The sequence below is a fragment of the Protopterus annectens genome, chromosome 10.part0 (genome assembly GCF_019279795.1).
Source record: "Protopterus annectens isolate FY-2018-M chromosome 10.part0, PAN1.0, whole genome shotgun sequence".
Taxonomy (NCBI): domain Eukaryota; kingdom Metazoa; phylum Chordata; order Ceratodontiformes; family Protopteridae; genus Protopterus; species Protopterus annectens.
Genome location: NC_056744.1, coordinates 1,241,580,240 through 1,241,600,619, shown reverse-complemented (window position 1 = coordinate 1,241,600,619; position 20,380 = coordinate 1,241,580,240). Strand labels below are relative to the sequence as shown.

At 42.1% G+C, this 20,380-nt stretch overlaps 1 protein-coding gene across 1 annotated transcript in view; it reads left to right on the top strand.

Moving 5' to 3' along the window:
• CC2D1B (coiled-coil and C2 domain containing 1B) overlaps nucleotides 1–20,380 on the top strand; it is a 2,494,855-nt gene that overhangs the window by 121,946 nt on the left and 2,352,529 nt on the right. The window contains exon 2 of the mRNA XM_044085963.1: nucleotides 13,134–13,278. Coding sequence (XP_043941898.1) covers nucleotides 13,134–13,278 — 145 coding nt within the window. The remainder of the gene's footprint in view (nucleotides 1–13,133; nucleotides 13,279–20,380) is intronic.

Below are 20,380 nucleotides of genomic sequence, written 5' to 3'. Positions count from 1 at the left end.
AATCATTTGTGTTAGCTCCCAAAATAGGACAAGCTACTCCACTTCTAAGTTTAATTTTCTTGTTCAGTCTTCTTGAGCCAGTTCTGATCATAACCCCTAAGGTCAAAAAGACCTTAGAGTTACTAACTCATCCGTCTTATTATCTGATGTTAAATGACTCAGCCTAATAATGTGACCCTTAATCACCCCTTCTAGGTGGATGCTGGCTTTCTCTATATAAGTACTGGTTAACAAACTGGTTTCCTATAAATACTACTAAAACATGTTGAGTCAAAAAATCATGCCAAGTGTATATCTAGAAAATTGATACTATCACCAAAACCACTGATACTAAATTTTAAAAATCAGTGATATCATTCAATCATCTCTATTCAGTTTTATTTAAACTGTAAAACTCTCTGTAAATGAAATCAAGTTTTACTGCAGATGCAAAATTGAAAGTCAGCCTACTTGTCTTCTGTCTTACCTACCATATAGCATTAGATGTCCTATAGCAGTGTAGCATCTGCATAATGAACTTTTACTAGACACAAATAACTCTGTGAGGTACAAATATTTAAGATATTTGAAGGCCTTACTCTATCAACTAATTGTAAGCATACCATTAGCACAATGCATGCTGTGGATCTATGGTACATAATATAAAGTTAATTTCTTGACACTGTTTCATACAAGGCCTCCTAGAAACATTGGGATTTATCCAAATTCAAAATCCAGCATTGCATTACATCTCACCTTTAAGAAACACTGAGAAAAATGGCTTCACTGATGCCTTTATACCCAAAGAACTGCAGCTATGATTTTGTGATTGGCGACTCCATAGTGAGCTGCCAGACCCATTCAGACATTGGACAAAGACAGAATGAAGGGCTGCCTTTCAGGTTCCAGGACAACCCATTTGTAAGTGTTATTCTAGGAGGACTGCAGATGCATTCCATCAACAGTTGACATCTGCTTTTTGGGCCAAGCTCCCTTTAGGGCAAAACTTTCCATGGTAGGTACAAAACTGTACTTTTTATTACTTTCTTCTTCAGGAAAGTTATTTTAAAATTAGGAGTGTTGTGTTTTAACAACTGTCTTGAGACTGTAATGTACTTTTAAACAGAGCACTTGTATTTCCATTAGTTTAAAAGTAGTGTTAATGAACTGAAAACAGATTTTCTGTGGAGAAATTGTGTTTGTTTCTCCTTGTTTGGGCTTGCATGGTGATTGAAAGTGCTTTTGACTGTTTTTTTTTTTTTTTCTGTAAAAAAAAAAAAAAAAAGTAATTTTTGTGAACTGGTAGTTTTAGTAGCATTTGCTGCTTGTGTTCCCCAGGAAAGAGGCACCATTTATGTCTTAACCATGGAACAGAGTACTGGTTCCATAATCCATGCGTCTTCCATCCACAAAAATAAAAAAAAACCTAGCAGCCTTTGCCAATGCAGCTGGCTAATGATTTGCCTCAGCCGCAGGGGTATGACTCTGTTTATGCCATTTATTGTACCTCAGACCACTAATCTTTTACCCCAGATACCTCTGGTGTAGCACCTACAGCCACTAGGGACAAAGGGTTAGCCATCCTCTGTGACTGTTGGGAGTCCTCTCAGTGGGCAAGTAAGAGTCACGCATGTCAGTCCTGGGATAGAGAACAGGGAAGTTTCCCTGTTGTGCCGGAATGCTGTACTCATTCAAGGGGATGCAACTTCTGCCATTAGTAACACTGCTGGCCCCATTTTTCCTGTCAAAAAGAAACAGAAAACCAAGCACGTATCTACTCCTCCTCAAATTTCTTTAGACAGGAGTACTTTACTGGGACTCGCTCAGGGTTTAATTCAGGCTGTTGACTCTTCTTGTAAAGTAGTTTATGGTAAAAGAAAGAGGAAGTCCTATTTTCTTGAAGGGAGTCAGGACTCTGAATCTGAACAGGAAGATGCAGGAACAGATTTGAGTGGTTCCCCCCTCAGATTTCTGATTTTGACTCTAAGGAGAGCTCAGTTTCTGATCCTGTCTGTAGGGGGGGGGGTCTTTTTCTTTGAGTCTATTGCTAAAATCTAGAATATGCCTGTGTTTTCAGAGGGAGAACACTGAGATTTCTCAGTCCCTCAGAAATACTGTGAGTTGTTGCAGGATTTTCCAGAATTTATATCCATTCCTCCTGTTCTGTCAGCTTGTGTGTGTGTGTGTGTGTGTGTGTGTGTGTGTGTGTGTGTGTGTGTGTGAGTGTGTGTGTGTGTGTGTGTGTGTGTGTGTGTGTGTGTGTGTGTGTGTGTGTGTGTGTGTGTGTGTGTGTGTGTGTGTGTGTGTGCGTGTGTGTGCGTGTGTAAAAGGTAAGGCAGGTAATGTGTGTGTTACTTCCTCCAGTTTTCCTGTTAGTCAGATAGCTGCCCCTAAAAAGGCTGATAGGGTTTATGAAATTCCCTAGTCTTTTAAATTTTTATATGCTGTTCCCAAACCCAACCCAGCTGCTATAGTCCTTGTTGATCCCACTGCTGCTAAGCACTTAGTTGATTCCAATCCTACTCTTTCTGATAAGGATGGGAACATTATTGATAGGTATAGGAAAAAGTGTATACTTTGAAACTTTGGTTTTCAGAATTTTGAATTGTCAGGTTCATATGTTAGTGTGTTCTGACAAATTGTGAAAATATGAGGAATGCCATATCTGCAGTTTCTTCTTGTGAGAAAAAATTGCTTTAAATAACTTAGTTTCTTGATGTCCTTCAAGGATGCATCTGCAGTCATAACATATGGGTTGTCCTGCCTCAGGGAGCCCTTCGGTCGGCCGGATTCCAAAGTCTGGGTCTGGCCTCGGCTGATGTCGCACCTTCCCCGACGTCAGAGCGTCTGGGGTATAAAAGCATCAGCCGACGCCATTTTCCTCAGTCTTTCTTGCCGCGCGGTGCCCGAAGCAGAAGCTGTTCGCAAGTGCCGTAGTCCTTGTTGATCCCACTGCTGCTAAGCACTTAGTTGATTCCAATCCTACTCTTTCTGATAAGGATGGGAACATTATTGATAGGTATAGGAAAAAGTGTATACTTTGAAACTTTGGTTTTCAGAATTTTGAATTGTCAGGTTCATATGTTAGTGTGTTCTGACAAATTGTGAAAATATGAGGAATGCCATATCTGCAGTTTCTTCTTGTGAGAAAAAATTGCTTTAAATAACTTAGTTTCTTGTTCTTTTGCACAGGTCTCAACTTTGTTTTCAGTGTGTATGAGTCTGTTGATACTTCTTCCAGGGCAATGGTCATTGGTACTGTTCTCACAACTTTCCAGATGATATTAAAATGAGATTTTAAATTCTCTCTTGGATAGAGATTTAGTGTTTGGCCCCTCTGCTGCGGAGGTGATCAAAAAGTGTGATAAATGGAGTAAGCTGTTCCAGTGATTCTCTTAGCTTTTTCTGCTTCTCTTCTTTAATTTTTGGTAGAAAACAGTTTAAATAGTCTCAACAGAATTCAGGTAAACAGATGCTCAAGAAAAAATGGCAAGGGAGTTCCAAAAAGAAGTCTTTAACCTCCCAAAACCAAGGACAGTCCAGCATGTCTGAATGACTGTTCAAGAGATCTTGTGACCCCCCCCCCCCCCCTTCCACCCTAACCCCACTTTATCTTCTGGAAATTCTTAATCTCCATTTTCTCTTTGGCAACAGATTGCTTCAGACGAATGGATTCTAAATATCATTCATTAATGTTACAGGTGGCAGTGGGAGGAAATTCCTCCCTTTCAGCAGGTCATTCCTCTTCTCCAGCTTGGACTCCTTTGTACCTAATGCCAAGGAAAGAAAATACTTGGAGACCATTTCTGGATATTTCTTCCTAAACATGTTTGTGATAGTGCCCTAATTCAAAATGACATTGTTTTACCTCGTCTTCCTCTTTCAAGTTTCCTGTTAACACTAGATCTATAAGATGCTTATCACATCCCTGTTCATTAAGACTTCAGACATTTCTTCAGGTTTTATGTGTCTGGATCACATTATCAGTTCTGTGCCTCAACCTTTGAATTATCCATTGCACCAAGAGTGTTCACAAAGTGTCTAGCTCTGGTTAAAGCTCATTGCAGGCTACAGAGTATCCACATGTTTCGGTGATTTGCTTATTTTTGCAGAGTCATTTTCAACATGCCAGGAATCTCTCTGTTGGCAGAGAAATTTCTTACACAAGCTAGGATTTCAAGAGATCATTCAAAAGTCTTTCTTGTCTCCCTTACACAGGATTGTTTTCCTGGGATGTTGACTAGACACATCAGTTTAAAGAGCTTGTCTTACGTCGAAAATTAATTTATCCTTATTTAGATCTGTTTCTAAGGATGTTCATCGTGCATACAGCTGCAGTCATAACAGATGGGTTCTCCTGCCATCAGGCGGGTCCTCGGTTGGCCGAATTCCAAAGTCTAGGTCCGGCGTCGGTTGTCTTCGCTCCTTCCCTGACGTCAGTGCGACAGGGGTTAAAAGAACCAGTCGACACCATTTTCTTCAGTCTTTCTTGCCACGCGGTGCCCGAAGCAGAAGCAGTTTGCAAGTGCCGGTCAGCCAGCTCCTGAAATTACGAAAATTTTGCAACCGAAGTCTTCTTGAAAGCTAAGTACCCCGTTGGGGAAACTTTTCTTGCCTCAGACCGATGTCAGACAAAGTTAATAATTGTATTTCATGTGGGAAGCAAATACCGCATAAGGATTTTCATTCCCTCTGCATTCCTTGCTTAGGCCCAGACCACGGCGTCTCAGTCTGTCGTTTTTGTGCCACTTTCAACAAACGCACCATTAAGCGTCGGGCGGAGTTCGCCCAGCACTATTTTGGTAAAAGATTTAACTACATTATGTCGTCGGATACTCCGACTCCAGTTTTGTCTAAAAAACGCAAAGATAAGGACCGACACACGAGGTCCGCGGCCTCTTCCGACACCACGCCAAAGCCGACTACAGGTGGTCCGGTTCTTAGCGAGGCGCCTACGCAGCCCCTGCCTACCGACGACACTTCATTGGCGGTGTCTACTGTGCCCGAGGTCGCAGGCTCCTCGGCCCACACCCCGACTACAGATACCGAAGCCACTCCTGGTGGTGAAACTCAAAATGTAGACAGGCCTGCCTCCTCTCAAGGTGTCTTCAGACCTTCCTCTTCTTTTTCTGTCAAGGCTTTCACTAAGTCTAAAGCAGCCATGCATTCTAAGAGACCAGCTACACAGGTCCCTTCTCCAGGCCCCATGCCTAAAAAGCAGATGCTTAAAATGGCTGAGGATTTAATTACTCTTATCAGGGATTCTCAACCCCCCCCCCCCCCGGACAAAAGGCACAGAGTGGAGGAAGAATCCCCCTCCTCTGACCAGGCCTCCATTATTTCAGAGCACTCTGATGAACAGGAACATTCTTACTCCCCTTTTGAAGATTCTGATGCAGAGGAGTCCATTCCCTCTGTTTCCCCCCCAGAGGATTACTCATTTGGGGAAATCTTGCATACCTTGAGGGAACACTTCCACTGGGAAGGCCAAGAGTACTCAGACTCCAAGAAAAGGCTTAGGGATTTTCTCTTGCTACCTCAGCACAGGCCTCTGGCTATACCTCCTGTCATAGACATACTAGATGATGTGTATTCGGAGGCCTGCCTTAACCCAGACTCTTTACCTCCAGCCCCAGTCAAGCCTGACAGGTACTACCGGGTTCCTGACTCACACCAATTTTTATACAAAAGCCATGCGGCTGACCCAGAAACTATTTCACAGGGCCCCAAGGGAATTAAGGCCTCCACTGCTAAAAATCCATTACCTTCCGAGAGAGATTCCAGATCTTTAGAAAGGTGGGGAAAAAAGGTATACAATTCGGCCACCTTAACCATGAGGGCATTAGACTGCCAGTTCCATATGTTAAAGTACCAACAGTTTCTGTTATCACAGTTGAGAAGCAAAATGTCACAACCTGAACAACCAAACTTGAAGGAGTTGCAGGATTTGATGCATAGTGCAGAACAGGTGGGTAAACATACCTTGCAATGTGGTTTTGATGCTCTAGAGGCCTCATGTAGAGCTGCTGTTACAGGATCAGTCATACGTAGACATGCCTGGCTCAAGGAGCAAACCTTACCAGATCATGTCAAAGCTAAATTACTAGATGTCCCTCTTCAAAAGGATGTATTATTTGATGTTAAAGCTGAGGAGGTATTAAAGAAAATGGAGGAAAAGGCTAAATCAATGCAAACAGTGAAAGATTTTCTAGAGGTACAACCTCCACGTTTCAGTAGAAATTGGCCTTCCAAAAACTGGTCCTTTCCAGCCACGAACAGACCCCAAAGAGGTAGATACAGGCACCTGAGGGGCAGAGGGCAATCTCAAGGATCGTTTAGAGGCAGACAATGGCAAGCTCCTTCACAAAGAGGTGGTGAGGATAGTTTGCAGCCATTCAGAAAGCAAACCCAATGACTTTCCCCTTTGCATGCCAAGCAAGGCTCAAATGGCAGCACCCTTAGGTGGAAAACTGGCATTATTTTCGAAAAACTGGCATATTGTCACAAAAGACAAATGGATCCTGGACATTATAAACAGAGGCTACAGATTCCATTTTCACACCCTTCCAAAAATGAGAGGCATGCCAAACCTGCCACACAATCAAAGGACAGAGGCACAAAGACAAATTTCAGATCTCATGGACATGAAAGCTATTCAAGAGGTACCTACTCAAGAACAAGGTCAAGGTTTTTATTCCAGACTATTCCTGGTACCAAGGAAGGGAAAAGATTGGAGACCTATTTTGGACCTATCCATCCTAAACACATTTTTTACTTGTGTCACAATTCAAGATGCTCACATTACAACAGCTTCTTCCCATGCTGGGCAAGGAGTCTTGGCTGGTAACATTGGACCTCAAGGAGGCATACCTGCATGTCCCAGTCAGACAAAACTGCAGAAGATACCTCAGATTTCTTGCAGGTTCAACCCATTATCAATTCTCTGCATTGCCCTTTGGCTTATCTACTGCGCCCAGAGTATTCACGAAATGCCTGGCATCAGTAATTGCCTACTGCAGACTTCAAGGGATACAAATATACCCATATCTGGACGATTGCCTGATCCAAGCGGACAGCAAGCACATACTTCTGAAACATCTGGCTTTTGTAATAATGTTGTTGAATTCTCTGGGATACACAGTCAACAAAAAGAAATCAAGGCTAATACCCTCTCAAAATAATTTTCCTGGGTGCCAACTTGGACACAAACACCCAGATGGCCTACCTCACGCCAGAGAAACAAGGGCAACTAACTCAATACTTCAGAAAACTGACTGCAAGGAAAATCCTGCAGGCTCTGGGATTCATGGCATCTTGCATCCTACTAATCCCATGTGCAAAGCTGCATATGAGGAAACTTCAATGGTACCTGAAAAACCTATGGTCTCAACACAGCCACAGTTTGGAAACAATAATACCACTAATTCCATGTCTCCAAAAGGAATTTCTGTGGTGGGCTCAAGCATGCCAAACAAACACAGGTCTCCCATTCTGCAAGCCTCAAGCAAATCAAGTCATCACAACAGACGCCTCGGACTATGCCTGGGGGGCACATGACAGATCGGTGTATTCAGGGCAAATGGTCCCAAAAAGAAAAGCACCTTCACATCAATCAAAAGGAAATGCTAGCAGTAATAAATGCTATTATAGCTTTCAAAGACCTTCTGCATCCAGGTCAACTATTGATAAGGACAGACAACACCACAGTAATGTGGTACATAAACAAACAGGGAGGAACCCATTCATACCCCTATGCAGGCTGGCCATGTCACTTTGGAACATGGCTCTGGAATTACAAATCGAACTTCAAGCACAGTACTTGCCAGGCAAGGAAAACACACTGGCAGACAACCTAAGCAGAAATATGACAGATCCACATGAATGGAAGTTGCATCCTCAAGTTTTTACAGAGATAATTCAAGCATGGGAAGGCCAGACATAGATCTCTTTGCCTCCCACAAAAATCACCAATTGACAAAATTCTGCTCAAGGACTTTTCATCCACAGGCCTGGAGAGTGGACGCTCTCTTTCAGTTGGACAACAATGACAGTTTATGCCTTTCCACCTCTTCCTCTGCTGCCCAAAGTTCTATTAAAAACCAGAGCAGACAGACCAAAGATGATTCTCATTGCTCCAGACTGGCCAAGACAGCACTGGTACCCACTCCTGAGGAGCCTGACGCATTCCCCACCATGGACCCTACCTCTAATGCCTCTTCTTCTGACTCAGCACAGCTTCAAAACTCTTCACAGTCAGCTGAAAACACTCAATCTGGCCGCATGGAAGATTCCTTAACTTCACAACAGACCCTACTCTCCAAGGAGGTGCAGGGTGTCATTTTGGAGCCCAGAAGGCCGTCTACTAGAAAAGCTTACTCCGCAAAATGGAAACGGTTTTGGTTCTGGAATGAGAAAAAGGGCCAGAATACTGGAAAACTGAATTTACCTCAAATATTACAGTATCTAGCTGAGCTGCTAAGCAGTGGACTTTCATTCTCCTCCATCAAAATCCATGCCTCAGCCATTTCTGCAGAATACAACACTGATCCACCTTTATTCTCACCCCCTCTTAAAACAGTTCCTCAGAGGGGCTAAGAATATAAAACCCCCAAGGAGACAACCAATACCTGCTTGGGACCTCAATTTCATTCTAGAAAAGCTGACCTTGCCTCTTTTTGAGCCAGCTACCTCAACAGATTTGCAATATTTGTCCTGGAAAACAGCCTTCCTTCTGGCTATCACCTCAGCTCACAGGGTATCCGAACTACAAGCCCTCATGGCTGTGCAGCCTTTCATCATTTTCCATCAGGACAGAGTTTCCTTACAAACCAACCAGTCCTTTATGCTAAAGGTGGTATCCAGGGTAGCTTTGAATAAGGCTATCCACTTACCTACCTTTTACCCTAATCCTCAAAACAAAGGGGAGAGACTACTACATTCCTTGGACATCCACAGACAGCTGTGCTATTATTTGGACAGAACAAAGCCTTTCAGAAAATCAGAACAACTCTTTGTGTCCTATGCCATAGGAGCTCAAGGGAAGCCAATTTCCAAACAGGCAGTCTCAAAATGGATAGCCCACTGCATACGCTTTTGTTACTCTTTTCATGGTAAAACTGTCCCTGCAGGCATCAGATCTCTCTCCACAAGGGCCACAGCTACCTCTGCAGCTTTCCTCAGAGGAGTTCCTACCAAAGATATTTTGGAAGCAGCCACTTGGAGTTCTGTGCATACCTTCTCCAAGCACTACCACCTACCATTATACTCCAAAACTAGAGCAGGCTTTGCCACTGCAGTCTTGCAGGGCATCCTGGCTCCTCCTAGTTCCACCTAGTGCCTGCCACCCCTTTTTTAGCTTTGGGATTCTCCCCATCTGTTATGACTGCAGCTGTATGCACGATGAACATAGTACAGTTTTGTACCTACCATAAATGTAGATGTTCGAGTGCTAATACAGCTGCAGTCCAGGTTTCCCTCCCTCCTTCTTCTCTTGGGGCAGGCCTATTGGCTAACACCTCCTCATACAACCTGATTGGGGTATTCATTTATGGTGTATTTGCTTGCAACTACTGTATTTTGATTATATTGCATTGCATTATTACATAAATTTATGTATTGCCTTCCTTCTGGGGGCACCTGACATCTGGGGCAAGAAAAACTGAAGTAAATGGCGTTGGCTGGTTCTTTTATACCCCTGTTGCACTGACGTCAGGGAAGAAGCGACGACAACCGACGCCGGACCTAGACTTTGGAATTCGGCCGACCGAGGACCCGCCTGACGACAGGAGAACCCATCTGTTAGGACTGCAGCTGTATTAGCACTCGAACATCTACATTTATGGTAGGTACAAAACTGTACTTTTTCCATGCAGACATGGTTCACTGTGAGGGAAAACCACAGGATTTTGAGTTTTGTGGCATCTATGATTCTCATGAAACCCCTGGCAAGACTCCACATAAAATAGATTAGTGGTGTCTGAAATCTCTTTGATTCCAGCATCAACACCTTTTATCTTTTAAGTCCCAGTGCTATGGTTTGTCACAAGAGAAATACTTTGGTGGTGACAAAAGATATCCTTAAATCCAGGTTTCCCCTTCTGTCTCCCTGTTTCACTACAAAAGCTTTGGACTTTGTTTGGGGAGCAGTTTCAGGATGATTAAATGTGTAGGGGTGTGGGACACCAAGGACAGGCACACGTACATAAATAAATGTGCAGTAGATGTTTGCCCTGATCAAGGCACTGAAATCTGTGAACCATCTATGGCCTGGGTCCTCTTCACAGTGGTTTCAGACAATACCACAGCCATGTGGTACATCAACAAGCAAGGGGGGGAACTGGGTTATATACCCCCTTTGCAGACCAGCCATGTTAGTTTGGGATATAGCTTCACAGCACAGTATCACTCTACAGGCATAATACATTCCGTCTGAGCAAAATTTTGTGCAGATAAGCTGAGCTGGACCAACAGACCATAATGAATGGAAGCTAGATTAGGGGTCTTCCAATATTTCCATCTGTGGGGAGTACCTTGAGTAGACCTTTTTGCCTTTGCTTTGAACAGTCAACTGGCAAGGTTCTGTTCTTGGACTCTGTGCAAGAAGGCCTGGATAATAGATGCCTTTTTTTGACAGGAATGTTCCTGTATGCTTTCCCACCCTTTTTACTAATATTCATGGTACTTCTGAAGATTTAGAAGGAATCCCTGAAGATCATTGTGGTGACTCCTTTCTGGCCCTGGCAACTGTAGTTATCCCTTCTTTTTGGAAATGGCCAGGGGCAATTACCACAAACTTCTTCACAGTCTGGATCTACTCTCACAAGAACTTGGATATTTTATACACCCCAACAGTCACTTTCAAGTGACTGCCTGGATAATAGCATCCCAATTCCTTTTTGGCACATGTTTATTGAAGACCTGCAAAGGTATTGATGTAGACCTTCTACTAGAAAATCATATATTAGCAAATGGAAAATGTTTTCTTGTACCAAAACATAACCAACAACTATTCAGAGCTAATTGTTCTCTGGTTTTGCAATATTTGTATGAGTTAGTGTCTTGATGCCTTTCTTATTTCCCTATCAAGGCTCATTTAGTGGCTAATTCAGCATGCCTGCCCATAGATCTTCTTTCAAGGCAGTCTCATGTCAGAATGTTCTTGAAAGGGATTTTGCATTAGAGGCCACCAAGTAAATTTATGGCCTCTCCTTGGGATTTTAATTTTGTGTTAGAGATGCTAACACCTGTTCCATTTGAAACAGCTAATCCGGATGACTTGAGGTTCTTCACAGGGAAAATGGTTTTACTGGTTGCTTAGATGTGCAGGATGAGTATCTTGAGTTGCAAGCTCTTACAGTGAGTCAACCCTACTTCAGTTTTCATAGAGACAAGGTTTGTTGGAGAACTAGTCCTTCGTTTATGCCTAAACTGCTGTCCAAGTTTACTTTAAGCCAAACTATCCATCTCCCCTTTTTCTTTACTAAATCTCAAAATGATCCCGAAAGGATACTTCATACCGTGAATGTCCACAGGCAACTTGGGTACTATCTTGACAAATCTCTCTGTCTCTCTCTCTCAGATATTCAGATGAATTGTTTATTTCTTGTGAAGGTAAGAAGGGTCAACCTATGTCAAAACAGAATATTTCCAACTGGTTGTCTAAGGTTGTTCACCTGTTATATGCACCATAGCAAAATATATTCCAGGCAGGGTCAAGGTGCTTTCTACCAGGGCATTTGGCTTCATCTGTGGCTTTTTGGAAAGGGTTTGATTTTATAAATATTCTAGAAGATGCTGATTGGTCATTCGTGTACACTTTTACAAAGCACTACAAGCTTGATTCCCTCTCTGGGCCTGGATCAAGCTTTTTAGAATCATTCTCCTGGGGTCCCTGGACTCTTCTCCTTCCACTTTCCAAATGCAGTTGGCTATGGTAATCTGCCCATATAGCTAAGGCTAATGCAGCAGTTATCAAGTATGATGAACATAGTACAGTTGTGTAGTTGTGTAAGTGGAACATAACATAATAGTAGGTGTTCAGATGATCATTGCTGCTGTAGCTGCTCCCTCTCTCCACCCCTCACCCCCCCCTTTTTTGGTGTGTTTTGCAGCATAGCCCTTTCAGGGTTCAGCCTCCCTCTTTCTGCTGGCAGGAAAGCTCTGAAGGGCTTTGCACACAAGCTTGGCTTTTAGTCAGCTCAGCTCGAGCTGTTTAACAGTTTGGGTGCATGGAAGGTGCTCTGAAGCTTTGAAAGCTGACCGTCCATTATATCCTTGGCAGGGTATAACCCATATAGCTAAGGCTGTTGCAACAGTGATCACTCAAGCATCTAGGGTTGTGCTAAGTTCAGCTTACACAGCTGTACTTTTCTGGACTCCTCATTGAACCTCTGGAGTCTTTTGAAGGCTCCAGTCTCAAAAAACTATAAGTTGTGGTTAAGTGCCTTTCATTACTGTCACTTTGAAGAGGCGAATGCTTTCAACCTCAGCAGTTTTCCAGCTACTTTTCAGTGGTCCCATTGCAGATCGCATCTGTGTGTTTAGTCCCTTCTGATGCAGCAGCACTGGGAACTGGGTTGGATTTCTGGGGTACTGCTTTGCTGAACACCTGAAGCCCCAGGATTTTATCTGAGGGGCAAAGACCCCCTTTCCTTGCTCAAGAAAAAAGAACAATCCAAATTCCCAATTAATCTTTCATTCCTTCTCCTAGCTATATGTAGAGGTGTTGCAGTTTCCTTCCCAAACCCAATTCAGTACTGCTGTGGTTGAGGGCACCCTTCCTTTGCAGAATTAGTCAGCTTGATTTACATATTTATTTCACTTTCATGCCTATTCCTTGCAGTTACTCTTCATAAATGTGACATTTATTTGTAGAGAACAATACAAACTGGTTGAAATATAAAATAGTTTGGATATAGAAAGTAGAGTATTATAGAGGTAGTCTTAACTGTAGATATTTTGTTGTGTGATAAATGTTTTAAAAGGTATGCTGCCACACTACATTTAGTAGATTCATAATGACAAAGGTGTTCACTGAGGATGTTGTTTAGCTGACATGTTCCACTGTGGACAGTTTTTAGTGACATTAGTGTGTTTTTACTGTTTCTTTCCTGATAAGTCTGACATTTGCCTTTGTTGTTTGTCATTATTTTTAGCTTGGTCTTTTTGTGGATTTCAATCCTGAGGGGATGGTGATGGACTTTAATGATGATGGTGAAGATGATGAGGACCTGGAAGCAGAGCTGGCCTCTATCACGCATAAAAAGCCAGCAATGTCAAAGCCAAAGCCTAAAGGAAAAAGTATGTAGTTTACTGAGTAGAGCTTATGGTTGTTGAGTAAAGCTGTTAAGAAGCCCATCAACTTGGACTTGTATTGTATAGCTTTGTCAATGTATAACAGAACTGAAGAAGAAAGTTTTGTGTATGCATTTTATTTTATCATTTGTTGACTGGGGTAGAGCACTAATGCAGATGGATTATTTCCAGTCTCAGCCCAGGATAAGTGATTACAAAGTAATAGTAGACATAAGTAGGTTACAGTACAGATGAGAAGTATAAAAAAAATATTAAGCATGAAGAAACATTTATAACAACATTGTAAAAGTCTATCTAAGATACTGGTAGTCTATGTAATACAGTATTCACCATGCAAAAAACACTATACCAACATAGAAGTCAAAATGTATCTAATATCAGTGTGCATACAAGTCTCTTAGAAATCCTAACTGTACACTAGACAGTATACACTTACTTCAGGTCCTTCCTAGTCTCTGTGATTAAAACTTAACCCTCAAACAGCCTTTTCAGTGCTGTTTGTCTTAGTTTTGTATCACTTGAGCCCCACCTGTTTATTTGCATCTCTGTACATTCCCCTTCATTGCTAATGTATCTCCATACTCTCTAATCTGTGCATAAACTGGCTACTAATAAGCAAGTCAATGTGAAGACACAGTCACACTCCCAACTTTAATAAACGTTGCTGTCTCTTCTCTCCTTTAATTTACAAGTAGAGTTTGTATTACTGCTCACCCCCTCTGAGGTCTTCACTTATAGTTTTCCACTGCTTGCCTCTCTGGTTTGGCTGGTTTATTTGTATTGCACCTGGTTCACACCCTTTTTGCTACCCCCCACCCCCACCCCCAATACTAAGTCTATATTAGATTCCTGCTGTTTATGGAACCATCTGTAAATTACTAGTCTCCCATCAGGACACAAAGAGTTTAAGCCCCGCTCCATTTGCCCATACTTTGCACAGACTCACTTTGTGCTCCACCCTTCCCCCTAATCCCACCCGGCCCCACAATATCTAGATTTATTCTAGGCACTAACCCCTCCCAATAACCAGCAACCAGTCAGAACAGTACTAGTAACCTATCTCCTCTGACACCCACAGTACCCCACCCACTTCCAATCTAACTACTCATCTGACACAGTCATGCTACTACCTAATTTGCTTACACTCCTTACCTGCAGTCTTATTGCACACCTTACATACTACCAGAACTCCACAATAGACAAACCCCACCAGTATCACTGCACTCTTACTCTCATTTCTATCCATCACCCACCTACTAATTACATTTGTAATACCATCACAATCTCTATCCAAATACACCCACCATACTACCAGTCACCTGTTACATTCAAACAAAAAATATCCCTAAAATATGACAGGTTAATTACCAGATTTATAACACTTATGTTTACTGCCCTATCTAAATTAACCTTCAGTGGTGATAGCCACCCTAACCCTGGTCCTACCTTTACCAACTTCTCGCCTAAAAATCTGCCTAATAGGTGCTCCTTCTCACAACTAACATCCAACAGAAATCCATCTGACCTCCTGTTCATGTGTCTAAATATCAGAAGTTATAACTAATAAACCTATGACCTAAATGCCAACATAGCCTTATACTCTCCTGATATTCTCATCCTGACTGAAACCAGGCACAAACCTCACATCAAAAGTGAGTAAGTACTTCCAACAGGTTATAACATTCTTCGAGAAGATAGACAATCTAAGAAAGGGGGGTTGTGTGGCTCTAATGTTTAAACACCACCTCAACATCCAGATCCTAAACACGTCTGCCCCACCCCACCACCACCACCGCATTGGAAATGAAGAAATCCTATATGCCAACCTCAAACTAAACCTAAATAAAACAAGCAGTATCATAGGATGCTACTTCCCACCTGGCCAAAACATCTCACCCCTGGAAAACCTCCTGAACTGGGCTAACCATTCCTTACCCCAGGAAACCATAATCCTAGGTGATTTTAATATAAACTGGCTATCTTGTAGTAACACTCATCCAACCCAGCACCTAAACCTTCATGGTTTCTCTCAACTAATACAGTCACCTACCCGGATAAATAAAAACTCTTAACAAACATGCTACTCTTGACTGGATATTAGTCAATAAAGACCCTCATTCATACTTAGCTGGCTGTTTACCAGAGAGCCTCAGTGACCACACTCCAACATTCCTTCTGAGACACCACTTAAATTGTACTAAATCTATTATCTATAGGCAAATCCAAAATAGGGTAAACTTTAACCTTCTGTCCTTTATCTCATCCCTTCAAAAATGTGATTGGACACCACTAAAGTACCTCAGTCTGGATGAAGCCATCCACTTCTTCAATAGCACCTTTTTAAACATCCTAAATTCACATGCCCCCATAAGAAATGCCAGAATCAAAACACAATACTCCCCTTGGATACAAAAAAGCACCAGGGCACTAACATACCTCTCAACCTGGAAACATCAAAAATCTCGATAAGGCCCATAATATAGGTACAAATCTGTATGCTGATTAACATCACATTTGCATACATAATTACACAACCCCGCCCACTCCAATGGAATTGTGGGTTACCAACTTTCAAATGCAAACTGAAGAACAGACAACCAAAATATGGCACCAGAGTCCCCCTGCAGCCATTCCAGTGTCCCATTACCTTTTTATTTCACCCCATTTACCATAAACACTAATGTATACATACTGCTTTACTTCTACAATGATTATTTGGATTTTATTTTTACATTTTATAGCACAATGCACAAACACTAAAAGAGATCTGCTATACAAAGCTGCTAAACAAAGCAATAATGTATCACAATGAAAATAGACTTGACATTAAAACTTCTCTGCCCTTGAAACTCACATTCATTGAAACAGCATTGAAACCCACACACCACATCCAAAAATGCATCTGGCCAGTGGTGGATAAAGATTATCTTTGGGTTATTTTCAAATCGTTGGCACCTTGCGCACAAAAACAAGAACCATACATGTGTTCTTTGATACACCTTCCTGACTTTATTAAATTATATTCCTTGTATAATACAGCACACTTGTTAGACAGAGCGCATTTTAAACTTTTTGTTTGAACATTTTTCCAGTAGGCAATGAAACAAAATGCATGAACCAATAATGACAAAACTGCCCAATTCAGAACATGTCCGTCATAAAAGTCTATTTCCACACCGACACAATAAAAAATACAGTAAAATTGCTAAGTTTGACACTGGTGCATCTTGTCACAGCCACCACTGTTTCTCACTTAGAGAACTTGACTGGTTTGAACTCCTTCAACTTCTTAACCTGAATCAACTCTCCTATGCCCACAAGTTAGTAAACCATCCTGTTAAAGTCCTATCCCTTCAAAACCTTCTCTAGCCATACTGCTTTACTAGACCTCTATGCTCCAGCAGCAAAAATCTACTTCTAGTGACCAAATTCAAGAACTCTGCAGAAGAAGCACTATTCTCCTGAGTCATATCCAGAGTATGAAACAATTTTCCTCCCTCTATGACCACACTACCTTCTTGCAGTCACTTAGACTGCACTAAAAACTCACTTAAAAAGTGTCTGGTTAAGCCCATGCACCAGTTCCGACTAGTAACCCTCCTTTTACCTCCCATTCATCTCCCCTCCCCTAGCCACCGTGCCTCACACAGTGTGATCATTGCATGCCTTCCTTTGCAGGATCTGGCTAATCCTTTATCCTCCCCTTCCCTCCTCACCCAATCTCTCAGACCTGTTATAACATGCTTAACTACCTCACTTAATCTCAACTTCATATACATATCACTTACACCTAGCTTCCTCTCACTACCACATTTACTACCCCTCCGTCACCTCTCTTACTCCTCTATCTTCCCCTTCCATCCCATTAGCCCTTCTAGCTTGTTCCACCTTCATATGGAGCTTCTGCTTTATATCTGCTTGAGTTTAGTGCAATATTTGTGTATAAAATTTAGGTATATGAGTTTAGAACAGTATCTGTTTGAGCTTAGTACTATCTGTATATATATCCTACTTTTATTCATAGCCTTTAGCTAGGTATTCATTGCTATGTTTCATATTATATGTATAGCTAATGTTTGCTGCAGTATGTATTATTTGCTGTTGTATGTATATAGGTTCATAGGTAGGTACTAGGCTATCAGCCCAAGGTTCTACGTAAGCCTAGCCAACAAGGTTCCCTGGCTTACACCACCCAAGAAAGTTATTTTCCTGTACCACTGTCGACCAGAGGCACAGAAGTGATCCGCGGGGTGTATTTCCTATTTCCCATCCACTCGTCAAGATTTTTCTTGAGGAGTGCTAATGAAGAACTTTGCTTGACATAGATGGGTAGCCTGTTCCAGAGTATGGGAAGTCTCTGGGACAGGAATCTATCCCACCAGCATGTCCTGTTTATTGGGGTGACAAGGTTTGGGTCCCTAGACCGTGTAGCTTGGTGGGATTGGGATTTCTTTAGGTGTAGCATGTCCAACAGCTCTGGGTTTAACATAGCTTTATATGTTAGGCAGAGATCACCTCGGAGTAGGCGATATGCGATGGAGTAAAGCTGAAGTTTTTTGAGACGGTCAGTGTAGGGCATTTGTTTGAGGCCAGTAATCCTCTTTGTGATGTACTTCTGTGGCCTTTCCAGCTGCTGCAGATGTCTTGTGAGGTACATTCCAAAAGGGACGTTGTACTCTATAATGGGTCTATTGAGTGCCGAGTAGAGAGTAACAATGACCTCTTTTTTCCTGGATGAGAACCCTTTTATGATGAGGTGTGCCAAGTAGAAGGACTTCCTGACTACTGTGGCAATGTGACTATCAAAGGAGAGACTACTGTCCCACCTGGGTCCCAAGGTTTCTTATCACAAATTCGGTGTTAAGTAGATTGCTGCCTATGTGGTAGTTCATGGGTACAGAGTTTTTACCAAAGGGGATGACACTGCACTTTTTGGCATTGAGCTTGAGCTATATTCAGTTTTTCTTCATGTACTCTGCTGCTCATTTATTGTTCTGTGGATCTTTCCTCCCCGGGCCCCCACTGAAAAAAGACCTATGTCCAGTTGGAATTTCTCGGTAAATAAATGTAAATAAATAAATAAATGTTGTAGGTTAATTTAGGCTATAGTGGCAGATAGGATTATAAAGTGGATGGTAGAACTTAGAACACCGAGTGAAGTACAGTGGGGGAGGTGGTTGCAGTGAGGGCAGAAAAATTGTAAAAATAGTTTGGAGGAGGTTATGGGAGAGAAAGAGAGAGAGTAATATATGGTTTAATCTAGCATGGCTGCCTTGGCATTTAGTTATGAGGTGAATCCATGGAGGGAGAGTAGTGTGTGTGTAATGGAGTCAAGTAATGCCTTGCCGAAAAAAAGCATTCACAAGCAGCTTGTATTTAAAAATGTCTTGAGCTGGGGTCTAAAGTTAGGAAAGGAAGTGATATCTCTTAGGTTAGCAGGAAGTGATCCTCATGTCTGAGGTGCCATTACTGAGAATCAGTGGTCAGTGGAGTGGAGTTTTGTGGGTGAGGTGGAGGGGGTGTGATCCAAGGTTGAAGGATGTGGACTTTTGAGAGAGTCAGCTGAAGAAGAAAATGAAGTCTTGGCTTAAGAGTTTGTAGATTAGGAAGACTAGGAGTTTACATCTTTCACTTATGGTAAACAATTTTGCTTTAATTAGAACTGAACAGTGGTCATCATATTGATCACTGCTGCAGTACTATTAGCTATATGAGTTATACCCTGCCATGGATGTAACAGCTGGCCAGCTTCAAAAGCTTCATGGTACCTTCCATGTATCCAGTGTGTCAGACATCTGAAACTGAGCTGACTAAAAGGCAAGTTTATGAGAAAAAAGCTTTTCAGAGCTTTACTGCCACTGAAGACGACACTCCTGTGAGGCTTTTGAGAATTGACAATTGGCTTGTGCTTTTCTTTTGCTATGCATATAACTTCCCTTTTTTGGGGAAAAAAATTCCTTTCAGTTTTTTTGTTGTTGATTATCAATACTTTCCTCTTCAAGAAAGTTATTTTAAAGCTAAGAATTTCTGTTTTAATGGACTGTCACAACACAGTTTTGTGCTTCCTTTTTCTGATCAGTTTACAGTTCTTTGCAATGTTTAAAAACATTTTTTTCTATGGAGAAATTGTGCTTATTTTACTTTGGGGAGGGCAGAGAAGTGTTTTAAGTGATTTTTGCTGTATTTTTTTGTGAAAAAAGTGATTTTTAAAGATTTTAAAATTTTTACCAGCTTTGGCTGCTTGTTTTCCCCAGGAAAGAGGTATAATTTTCAGCTTGACCATCGAACAAACAGTTGCTCTCAAGGTCGGTACTTCTGCAAGCCACAAAAAGAAAGAGCTAAGCATACTGCCATCGCCACCACAGCAGGATAGCTTTTCGCCTCAACTGCAGGTGGGTGACTTTGTTGTGGCCATTTGTTGTACCTCAAACCACTCATCTTTTGCCCCAGATCCTTCTGGTGTAGCACCTGCAACCACTATGGACCAGGGGGTTAGTCCTCTGTGACTTTTGAGTCCCCTCAGCAGGCAAGGGAGAGCTACTGTTGTTCATCCTAGGAAAGGGGACAAAGACGGCTTCCCTGTTATGTCCGAATGTTGTGCACATCCCTGGGGAAGCTACTGTTGCCATTTATAACACCACTGGCCCATTTTTTGCTGTCAAAAAGAAACTGAAAACTAAACAAGTGTCTACGTCTCAAATTTCCGTAGTTAGGAGAACTTCACTGCAGGGTTTTATTCAGGCTTTTTATCTTAATTACTGCTTTCTGGTAAAAGAAAGAAGGATGTTCTTCGTGTTTCACTGTTGCAGTCATTACATTTGGGTGATCCTGCTGGCAGGTTTCCCTCAGTCGGCTTGAATTCCAAAGTCTTGGGTCCTGCATCGGTTGCTGTCACCCCTTCCCTGACGTCAGGTCGTCAGGGGTATAAAAGATGCAGCCGACGCCATTTTCGTCAGTCTTTCTTGCCGTGCGGTGCCAGAAGCAGAAGCAGTTCGCAAGTGCTGGTCGGCCGACTCCTGAGATTTTTGTGTTCGAGTTTCAGATTCGAAGTCTTCATTAAAAGCTAAGTACCCCATTGGGGAAACTT